Source organism: Spinacia oleracea, chromosome 1 (genome assembly GCF_020520425.1).
Source record: "Spinacia oleracea cultivar Varoflay chromosome 1, BTI_SOV_V1, whole genome shotgun sequence".
Classification (NCBI taxonomy): domain Eukaryota; kingdom Viridiplantae; phylum Streptophyta; class Magnoliopsida; order Caryophyllales; family Amaranthaceae; genus Spinacia; species Spinacia oleracea.
The window spans coordinates 121,864,289-121,876,791 of NC_079487.1; the positions used below are offsets into that span (position 1 = coordinate 121,864,289).

At 31.8% G+C, this 12,503-nt stretch overlaps 1 protein-coding gene across 1 annotated transcript; it reads left to right on the plus strand.

Annotated features, from left to right (window-relative positions):
• Nucleotides 1-3,736: 3,736 nt before the first annotated feature.
• On the plus strand, nt 3,737-6,640 carry LOC110787420 (profilin Sal k 4.0101). Its single transcript, XM_021992043.2, has 4 exons — nt 3,737-4,063; nt 4,579-4,716; nt 6,059-6,201; nt 6,348-6,640. Exons 1-3 carry the CDS (start codon nt 3,935-3,937, stop codon nt 6,191-6,193), a joined length of 402 nt encoding a protein of 133 aa, XP_021847735.1. The 5' UTR covers nt 3,737-3,934; the 3' UTR covers nt 6,194-6,201; nt 6,348-6,640.
• The last annotated feature ends 5,863 nt before the right edge of the window (nt 6,641-12,503 follow it).

Below are 12,503 nucleotides of genomic sequence, written 5' to 3' on the forward strand. Positions count from 1 at the left end.
AGGTACTCTTGCGTTTGGAGTTTAATAAGGATGAGTTGATTTTATTAAAAGAATGAAATAAATAGGGTAGATGTGGATTAAATAATTGAAATAAAAGATAATGGAGGTGGGGTAAATAGGGTTATGTTCGACTTATTTTGACTTGTTTCAGACATAATAAGTTTATATAAGTCCAGTTAAGTTCAGATAAGTTTACATAAATTCCGATAAGTTTAGATAATATAAGATTATAAGTTTTTTCAGACATTTTCACACACAAACAAGTTAATTTTCGACAAAATAAGTTTATTTGTTTTTCAGAAATAAGTTTTTTTTAGATAAGTTCAGTTAAGTTCAGTTAAGTTCAGATAATGCTCCGCTCTATTGGACTTGTTTTGACTGAACTTAACTGAACTTATATGAACTTAATTTTATGAAGTGTGTTTCATCCATAAATTAGAAGATGATCTTTCAGCTACATGGTTGAAAGCCCTTTGGTACATCATCTGAGCTTATCTGAACTTATTTAAAAAAAAAACTTATTTTGTCTGAAATAAACATATTTGTGTGTGAAAATGTCTGAACAACTTGTTATTGCTTAACTTATATTATCTGAACTTATCTGAAGTTAACTAAATTTAACTTAACTTAACTTAACTTATCTTGACTTATTTTGTCTGAAATAAGTCAAAATAAGTCGAACAAAACAGATCCTAAGTTCAGATAATATAAGTTTAGTCAAAATAAATCCAATAGAATGGAGCCTAAATATTAGTAGTGGGTATTTGGTGTAAATATAATAAAATAAGAGGAAATTTTCAATAATAAAAAGTGCACCAATCATTTAAATACGGTGGCTTAGCAAATGCACCAATCATATATTAAAGTATAGATAGAATATGTCGTATTTTCTTCGGCTCATAAAAATAAGTTTTGGTAAAACTTAATTTCGGTCGTATGAAATCAATTAGTTATTATTATAAAATAAATATGAGTAGATGTGGGTAAAAATGTAGTTTAAAATAAAAGAACATATGTTAGGGGAGTAAATTACACACAAAATACCTTTAGGTTAATACAGAGTACTTTTTATATAAGTCTTGTGTGTATTCGGTGCACAGTAAAGTTTTGGTGGATCCAGTTTATAACAAATATTTTCTCCGATTTTTAATATTTGCAACGATAGTCACTTTTACGCATGCCTATGCACAACTTTGACCATTAATATCTTTAATTCTCTTTAAGCAAAAATTATAAAAGTTAATATTTTGAAAATACAAATTCAGACGATTCCAACAAAATCCTACATGATTATGTTTTATCTTACATATAAATCACCAAATATAATATATGAATAGTACGTGTAAAATACACAAACGTTGCGAGTATTAAAAATCGGAGAAAGTATATTATACATTAGGGTAACTTTTATGTACATTTTGGTACTTTTAACATGTTGATTAACTTTTTATGTTACGAAATATTTTTTAATGTATAAACTTTTTAAGGGGTTGAATAGTTACCTTTATATGAGTAAATTATTAGTGATTCTAAATGGATACTCCCTCCGTTCCTAAACCCCGTTTCTATTTTTCGCGTTTCTAAATGTTCTTCCGATTTGGAATCTATACTATTTTTTGCCCTTTTTTTTTTCTCAAAATACCCTCATTCTATAGTTGAATTTCCTACCATATCCTATCTTTATTCCATCCACATACTCAAGTATTCTCATTGATTTTCCCACCGCATTATTTAATTCATTCACAACCCTCAATTCATTCACCCACCTTATTTTATTATTATTTTAATAAAATATCTCTCTTTCATTTCTTTTTGTATTAATTTCTCTCTTATTTATTCCAAAAAATAGTTAACTTTTACATTATACCAGAGTAACTTTTAAACACTTTAAGTTAACTTAGAGTCAACCTTAAAATATACTTCATCTGTTCCATAAAAATTACAACACTTTTAATTTTGTCACTATTCATATACTAACTTTGACCATGTATTTTTACTAATTTACAAAGTTTGAATGTTATAAATAAAATGTTGGTGGATGGGTTTCATTGTATATTTTCATAATATTAAAATTTTAAGATGTAAAAATATGAATAATTAGAGATATTTATGGTCCAAGTCGTGTCTTGACAAACGTGCTAATTAAAGTGTTTTTTTAACAGATGAAGTATATTACTAGTTTCATATGCATGTACTGCGTGCGTCAATAGTACACATAAATGTATCTGGTTTTCTCCTTATACTCCCTCCGTCCCGGAATACTCGACCCGGTTTGACCGGCACAGAGTTTAAGGGACTTGAATTGACTTATTTAATTTAATAGGTAGTAATTGATAGTGAGGTATTATTTTAATGTAGTTAGTGGGAGGTAGGTTAAGAGGTGAGGTTGTGGGAGAGTAGGGGTTGAATTTTTAATTATTTTTTGTATGGAGTAGGGGGTAGGTGGGTTAATAGGGACGGAGTGAGAAATAATATAATATTGTTAGAATATTTCCATTTTTAGAAACAGGTCAAGTATTAAGGGACGACCCGATAAGGAAAACAGGTCAAGTATTCCGGGACGGAGGGAGTATGATAATTTGACTGAAACGGCTAAACAATAGTACTCTATACAAATATTTAAACAATGAACAACAAAACGCTAATTCAAAATTGAAAACCCGAATTCGACAAAGACACGATGAATATAAGGAGATGTCCAGGGTATTTACATGATTTTGAAATTATTTTAAAAAAAACTTCATTGACATATATATACAGTAAATTTAATCATATATAACATCATTTGCGTATGTAGTATATTGATTAAGAACTAAACTGGTTAACGAACTTTTGGGTAATTTACTTGATTTGTGTAAAAATTGACAATTTTGTATTTCACATGTACTTATACGTAGTACCGCATATGAAATTTCTTAAATTATAAATTGTACATTGGGTTACAAACCTTTTGGGGGTAAACATATTGGGCCAGCTAAAATGAACAATGTTCTTTTACTATTTTCTACTGGAGTATTATATACCTTTAACAATTACATGAATGATTTAAATAACTTTTAAAAAAAAAGTTACTCCTTACTTGTATATGATTTGAGCATATAATAAAGAAAAATTAAACAAAATTTTGTTATCATAAATGGTTACTCAAATATTGGGCATTAAATTAAAGTGTTAACAATGATATCACATTTTATTTTTGATTGATTTAAAGTCATAAATTGATGAATTGGAGTGGTGGTTAAAATTTAAATCAATGAAAACATGATCATGAGTCTGAGCATCGTTACCAACATATAATTTTTTTTTTGTGATATAACAATATGATGATATCATGATGACATTAACATGAAGAGCGGTGTCTTAACGATTTTATCAGACGATCTTACACGAAAGTTCCCCAAAATAAATACTTGTCTATATATTTAAAATCCACCTATAATTAAACCTATAAAACCACACAAAAATAGATTAGAATCTGCACCTTTTAATTTTTTTTTACTATTAATTAACTTAATTAAAATTCACCTAAATAATGTATTATCACATTATATTGCTCAAACCAACACCTTTGATTAATTAACTAAATCAAGATCCGTCAAAGTAACGAGGATCGATCAATGCCCTAATCAACACCTTTATTTCCCTCTTTTTAGTGATGCAACAACACCCACCACCAAAAGAAAAGGAAAAAGCTAAAAATAGAAGGCCAACAAAATTCACGGCAAAGATTTGGTTGTTTGTGACCCAAATCATCTGACACACACAACCATCCGCTTCATTCTTACGCCAACTTTTTCTTCCATTAATTCGAATCTCACTCCTCCCTCTATTTCTCTCCCTCCCATTCTCCTCATTTCTCACCACTTGTCTCTCTCTTTCCTCCCGCCATTAACCAAGAGTTCGAAGTTTTTTTTGATCAAAGAAGAAGAAGAAAATGTCGTGGCAAACATACGTTGATGATCATTTGATGTGTGAGATTGAGGGTACTACTAATCATCTCGCGGCTGCTGCAATTCTGGGTACTGATGGAAGTGTCTGGGCTCAGAGTGCTTCCTTCCCTCAGGTCGATTTTAGTTGATTTTGGTGTTTTGTTAATCTAATTTGGGTTTAGTTTTATGTGGGTATGATTGATTTTGATTGATCTGATGTTTTAATTTTCTGGGTCATTTTTCATTGATGGGTTGTCTTTGGTTTTGTGTTTAATTTGTTCATTTTATGTAATTGGGTTTTTAGGTTGTGATTATATTGTTTGTGCAACTTAATTACTGTAATTATTGTGTTGATTTATGTCGGATTAGGGAATTATGATCGTTTAGAGAAGCGTTGGTGTCAATTCTTGTGACCGATTTTATTATTTTTGAATGAAATTGTTTGATCCTTAATACAGAGTGGAGGGATTCTATTTGATTGTTTGTTAGTTGATTCATTTAATAAATTTAGTAGTTGCAAAATTTGGTTGGAAGCGAAAAATGCAAGTTTGTTCACTGGTTTTCTCTTATATGCTCATGAGTCATGCCCTTTGATTTAATAGGACTTGGACATATTTTGATATGGTTTGTGTGTTTCCTGGAATTACAGTTCAAGCCGGATGAAATTGCTGCTGTTGTGAAGGATTTTGATGAGCCCGGCACCCTTGCACCGACTGGCTTGCACCTTGGTGGCGTAAAATACATGGTTATTCAAGGTGAACCTGGAGCTGTTATTCGTGGAAAGAAGGTAAAAGATGAATTCTCATTGTACCCTGAGTTGTTTGATCTGACTGAGTTCTTGACATATTGTTGCCTTGTTGCTGCGTACTTGAAAATGCAATCTGTCGCATAAGGGAGGTAGAATTAGTGTTTAGAGGTTCAGTTTTTATATCAAGATGCCACACGATTAGTTTATGCGGGCTTCTTTAAATACTCGGTATCATTTATCTATGGATGGAATATGTCTGGACCATTATGATCTCATTGCTATGGGTTTGTGTCTTGATAGTAAAATATACGGGCAGGCTTTTATAGTCATGTTGCTTTGATGAATTGGATCATTGCTTTGTTTCTGTATCGTTGTTTGGTAATGGATTTCATGTGATCATACTTGTCTTGGGAGTGCGTTGTTCTTTATTGGTCTATGATGAAGGATTGATCATTATAGATCTGAAATATGGTAAGATAAGAAGAGTGTTTCCCCACAAGAGAAAGCTTGCAAACTGGATTTCATGATGTAGTGCAATTCCATGCTATCAACATAATTATATGATCATTAGTGATGCTGGATGTGCTAAAAGAATTTGTTGCCCCTTTTCTACATCTATGTTATGATAAAAAAGAAAAAAGATCCAAAAAAAACTTGCTCAATTACTAAACTGAACGACCACTGCCACTTTAGTACATAAGTACTTTATAGGGAAACAAGGATGGGTCTTAAAACTAAAATGGAGAAGAAGTCTCAGAAGTACCTGGTTTCCACGCAACTTGAAAATGATGTTCACAGAGTAGTTTATATACCTTTTAAGAGTGTGGTCATTCAATATTAGGTAAAGAGTAATGGAGGTGGGAGCAGTCACTAGCTTTACATATTCAATGTGAATGGGTTGTGCTTATGTTGGTGATTAGTCATGCTCTAATCATGTTTTGTACCTTTTTATTATTTGAATACACTTACTTGTGCTATGTCCATTTCCGATTGAGCCAAAGGTTCATTTGTTCTTTTGGTTGTGGGATGTAATGGACTAAATCAAAATGGCTTCCTTTCCATGAAGTAGAAGATAGTTGTCCCGTTATCGCTTTTGTGTCAATTGGAAACAACCTCTCTGCAATTGCAGGGGTAAGGTTGCGTACATTCGACCCCCCCTACCCCGCTTTTTGCGGTATGGGGTAATGATAATGTCATAATGATAATGATAATGAATGACTTACTTGTGCTCCATTTTAGTACTATACTTAATAAAGACAGGAATTTCTGAGGCATCGGCTAAATGTTGAAAGAGTTGATGCATCAGCTAATCAGCTACCATTTTCCTATAAAAGAATGATATGTCCTTGTTGCTAATTGTAATTCATTGTTCGTTCTTCAGGGCTCTGGTGGCATTTGTGTTAAGAAGACTGCTCAGGCTTTAGTCATTGGTCTCTATGACGAGCCTGTAACTCCTGGCCAGTGCAACATGATTGTTGAAAGGCTGGGTGATTATCTCATTGATCAGGGCCTCTAAATACTTTGGTATATTCTCTTCTCCACCCCCCACCCCCGGAAAAATAATCAAACTCAGTCATTACTAGAGTTCAAATTTCTTATCACCTCATTTTCACTGGAGTTTAAATTTCTTATCACCTTGATTTTAACTAGAGTTCAAATTTCTTTTGAAGGTTAATATTTACATATTTGATATACACAAGGAGCTTGGTGTGGATTTGCTGCTCGAGATTGGCGTTTTACGTGAACTATTCTTCTTTTGTGTTTTTTTTTTACATTTATGTTAGTTTCTTCTGGCATAAGATTTAATGATAGGAAAGGTTTGTGGTGTTCTTGTATGAATTTGTTTGCTGAGATCATGCTGTATTGATGCTTATGATTCTGAGCACAATCGCGTACTATAAGTTTGAAAGTACATACTCTTGTGCAAAATCAATGTTATGAACTGGCAACTTTTTTGTGTGAATTCTCTTAGTATTATTGTTAAAGGCATAGTTGATCAAAGCAGCAAACTTTGTGTATGGAATAATACTATGCCAATGCCATATTTTCAATAATTGACCACCTTTATGGTTATGAGATTGATTAGTGAACAATAATGTTCTACTGTATTCTTTTTTGAATTATTGCAAAATTATATTGTAACCATAGTAGCAAAGGGAGAAAAAATGAACATCAGCTTTATATAAAAACAAAGGGTAATGATAAGTATTTCCTAAATCTATACCTAGTCTATACCTAGGAAGACCATTGATTGTTAGACGACACGTGTCATCTGCATCTTTCATCCACACGTGTCACCTCCATCTTTCATCTTTTTTTTTTAAAAAAAAAATAATTTTTTTTGTTGTTTGTTACGAAATATTTATTTTACATATTCAACACATCTTCCACTTCATCTTCCTCCTTTAACATCAATTTACTAATTCATATTATTCATTCAACGTCTTGCACTCCATCTCCCGCTTTAACACTCAATATTAATTCACTATCTAATTTATATATTTTCAACTTTCAAATTTCACCTCTATATAAATCATATATTTCCACTAAAATCACAAAACCCTTAATATAATCAACACTTTAAAATACGGCTTAACAATGACTATATAATCGCCCGTTTATTGAACGGGCTCAAAAGCTAGTTAGAATTAATTTAGGACTGTTTATGTCAATGACACATCGATTGATGTAATTAACACAAATTCTTAACTAAGATTTGTGTACAATAGATATTATCAGACATGAATCAATGTCGAGTAAAGTTAATGTATCCATTTTTGGCTTTTTATATGTAACCCCTCATTTACAAGGATTTTTATTTCATTTTTTCAGTTTTTATTATCAACCTATTATTGTTCAAATATAAAGAGTAATGATATGTAATCATGACCTACCAATTGTTTGTTGGTTCAATGATGATTGAGGTTGAACTTGGTAGAGAGGATTGCGTGTTCCATCCCCGACAACAACAATTGGAAGGGGACTAGAACATATCCACCCAGTATACTCAAAATCACCCATTTTACGTTAATACCCTTACTTAATCTCAATTTTCCATTTCTCTATCCTTCAACTTTCACTTCTCCCATTATTGGAGAAAGACCTCCACTGGTGCTTCACCTGTCAACCACCACCACGTACAACCCACCTTCACTTCACCATCCCTGGCCGCCACCTTCGGATGTCAATTCGGCCACCGCATCAACTAACGTCACCGGCAAGAAAATACGTGGCAATTGTTACATGTCCCAGTCTACTGACGGAACCTCGATGACTTCACAAGAGGGTTTCTTTTTGTTCAAATGTAATTCACAAATTTATGCAATTTTAAGCTTTTAGTCTTTTACCATGGTATAAACTCTTAATTTTAAACTTGTTTACCATGGTACAAACTTATGAATTTTGAGCTTTTATGAGCTTAAAATTTATACGTCTTACCATGGTCGAAGTTCAAAGTTCATAAGTCTCTAACTTTTTCCCGGGTAAATTAATAAATTCAACAAAAACACTTAAATAGTATAGACTTAAGCTCATACCATGATGTAGACTTCCACATTTTAAGCTCCTGCCATGGTACGAGTTTAAAACTGATAAGTCTATACCTTGACCGAAGTTCAAAATTCATAACTCTGTACCATGATACAAACTTAAAATGCATAATTATGTGATTTTTTTTCTAGACAAAAAACAAAAAAAAACACCTCTTGTGAAGTCGTCGAGGTTCTGTCGGTAAATTCAGACATCCGTCCCCAGCCGGAGGTGTGATGGTCAGAAATGTGGTGAGAAGGTTAGAGGTGGAAGAAGGTAAAAGAGAAAGGTAAATGGTGAAAGGAAGAAGGAAAATAAATAGGACGATTTTGAGTAATATGGTGCGAACATGCAGAAAAGGCTAGGGATACACTTGGTGTGCAAAGGCATTTTACACACCACCACTTATATTTGGACACCTCATAAATCCCACTAAGAAAAGAGGGGGAAACAAAAAATAAGTGAGAGTTTTTGGGCGGTTCTTTTTTTCACAAAATTGCGCCATAAGCTTCTTGAGAGCGGGATAATTTTGGTTGAGCGCCAACATTATCGCCTTCCCTCCACAAGGAATTGTAAATGACATTTCATCTTCTTCAAGCTTTCTTCTTTTCAAGTTTTCTTTATGCATTAATAACCAGAGAAAACATTCAATTTCTGCCATTACAAGTTATTTTTTTAAATTCTATTTCATCTTCATTTACATAAATAATTCGTGAAATAATTTTCGAATGGTAATGAGTTTGTGTGTTTAATCGACGTTTTAGTATATAAATTGGATATTTATATGGTGAGCCCAGCCATAGAAATTCTCCTCCATTTTTTATGGGATTTCAGTTTTGTGACTGTTGTTAAAAACCAGATTTGTCTGCTAAAATCGCGAACACTATTTCTGGCACTTCACATTGCCATTGACGGGTGAGTTTGTTTGTTTGATTATCTCCTATTTCTTTTTTACACTGAAGGTAATGAGTTGATTGATTATATTTGTGAAGTTGTTCTACAAGAAGTTGAAAATTGTTATTGCATACAAAGTGTTCGACAAAATGCTTAACTGAAAATATCTAGAATTTTCTTTCAATTGTTTAAGTGTTACTCTTTTGTTTTTGGTTTTGTATATAATTATGGGTTATAAAATTTTAATTGGGATTGAAATTTCAAGTAATTGTCTTATTTTATATCTGATTTTTGTTATTGATTGAAACAAAAAATTTACGTTGTCATTGAAGATTAGATTGTTTTGTAATCGAATTTGTGAGTGATTTTTTTTTCCTGTAAAACCGTTAATGTAACTGTAAGACTAATGATATTTTTATGCAACTGATGTCTTGCTTCTTTATTCTTGTTCACATTCCCTGAAGTACTTGAACTAAAATGTTTCCTTGGGTTACCAAAATGTGGGCTCACTGCATTGTTGTTGTTGAGTAAGGAATCATATATATGTATATCAAGACAAAGCTATGAAATTAGAAAACGAATGTCAACGAAGAGCTATAGCCTAACCATATCATAGGTATTTGGGATTAACCAAACCCAAACTTTTGTTCTAAGTTGCAGGATTGGGCTTCATCTTCCTCTGTGACAAATAATACTATAGAGCATAATTTTCAGACGTTGTTGGCAATTTGGCATGCCATAAACTATGATTCCTATACGTATTTACTAAATGGGTTTATTAAAGGTTTTTGCTTCACACCTTTTATATATTCAATGTGTATGCAAAGCTTTACAACAACTAGTATATCTCTGGGTGTGAGTGGCTAAAAGCTTTTACTTGCAGGGGTAAAAAATTAAAACTTCAAAAAAAAAGTTTTTAACTTGTACTCTAATCGTAGTAGAGAAAATCGGGTGATATATTAACACTTTTTTTTTTTCCTATCGTTGTCACTATAAGTTGTGAGTTGTGACTTTAGTTGACTATAGCTAGGAGGGTTGGTTTGTAGTTTGGCTGCAGTGTTAGGTTCTGTGATGGTTGGTTTGTTTTGCTTAGCTAGGTTGTGTTTATCTCATGTGCAGGAAAATGTGGTTTTTTGGGTTGTAGTCTGGGTTGGAGTCGGAGTCGGAGTCTATTCAGGGGTTTCTAGTTAGACTGTGTAGTTTTTTTGAAGTTTGATACAACTTTGTTAACAAGTCCTTGGTTAACTTAGATTCAAATTATGTTGCTGCTTTTGTGCTTCTGCAGGCTGTGTTGCTGTTGTTTCTGGTGTGTTGGCAACAGTCAGATTGGGTGAAGGTGTTGGGTAGGTAGTTGGTTCTCGGGGTTGTGATGCGTTGTTTGATATTTATACACCGCTGGAGGTTCAATCAGTTGAGCTTAGGCAATGACATGTCTGCTCAGATTGACTTGGTTGAGATGATGCATGTTGATGTCTAATGCGCTGTGTGTTGCTACCATATTGATATTGCTAGTCCAATCTGATGCTCGTACTTTGTAATGAAGTGTTTTACACCTTTCTTGTTAACTTTGCGTTTTTTAACGTTACCTATAGTTGTCGGGATCATTTTAATGTTAAAGAAATCAAAATTTGTGTCACATAATTTATATTTTGATTACGTTTTTTGAGGACATCATAAATAATTTTATTCACCTAAATCTATAACGATTTCCAAAATATAATAGCATGCAAAATCTAAAACTAAAATAGATGTGTAACTCCTAACATTTTTATGATAACATATTGTTCACATCGTTTATAATTTATAATACAAAATAACTTTGCCACCACCAAGATTGGAAAAGTTAGATGCAACAAAATTGTATTAACTTTGACTATGATTATACAAGATCACTTCACCTTTAAAGAAATCATAACATAAAAATCCCACACTAAATTAAGCTAGATGAAAACAATTTCATTTCCAGAAATTAACGTGCTGATACGCCCTTGTCATGATGGTCACTGTTACGCTGCTTTAACTTCTACTATTCTACTCTAATTGCGTGCACCCGTGTTCGATTCTTAACGAAACCCAACAATAAAATTTTAAAGTGTTAACAACCATTTTACGGGAACATTTTAGTCATAAGAAAACCAAAATATTGGACGTTCATTTTTTCAACCCTAATATGGATATTTTAGCAACTTGTTGCTCTTATGTGGACTATTAGATAATTTATTGTCCTCAATACCAAAAAGGGGTTTATTGGAGATATAAGATTGGTTTTTTCTTATAATATATATTACATATTTTTATGGTTGCACAAGCTCTTATAATAAAACATGGTGATACCAGAAAATAGCTAACAATCTCCAAAGAAGATTGTTTCTACTTATGTTTAAACCTGTATGATATTTAATTTTTTACGATCAACAAAAATAACGACTTCTTGTGTTGTAGATAAATTTTTTAGGTTGCAACTTTGAAAAGTTAGGTTACATGTTGTTTTTTTATTAATATTGAGTACGATTATTCGGGGTCATTTTATATTTAAAGAAATTAAATTTAAATTAAAGCAAACTCAACTAAAATAAACATGTAACTCCTAACATTTTTATAATAACCTTAATTGTTCACATCTTTTATAATACGAAATAACTTATCCACCACCAAGATTGGAAAACTTAACTGCAACACAATTGTATTAACTTTGACTGCGACCATACAAGATCATTTCACCTTTAAAGAAATCATAACATAAAAATCATAAACTGAACTAATTAAATTAGATTAAAACAATTTCATTTTCAAAAATTAACTTGTTGATACACCCTTGTCACAATGATCACGGATACGCTGCTTTAACATATACTCTAATTGCGCACACCCGTTTTCGATTCTTAACAAAAGCCCAAAATTAATTTTTTAAAAGTGTTAATAACCATTTTGCGGGATCATTTTAGTCAAAAAAAATAATCAATATATTGGATATACACCGTATTCGATTCTTGTCAAGAGAAAAACTTACAAAAAATTTAATCGTGCCATGTGCAAAAAGATGGAAACCCACTTTTTTTTTAGTACACTTTTGTGTTGGGTTGAGATTTTGGGGACTATCTGATAATTAAATTATATACTACATATTTTTATGATTACATAAAGGCTTACAATAAAACTTAACGATACCAGAAAATGTTTACCAATCTCCAAATGAAATTTTTATTACAGTATGTCTAAACCTGTAAAATAGTAACGTTATCCAAAAATAATAACTCTGTACGTTGTAAATGAATTATTTAGATCAAACTTCGAACAGTTAGCTTTTAATTACTAAGTTTGGCTAAGATTACACAAGATCATATATATATATATATATATATATATATATATATATATATATATATATATATATATATATATAT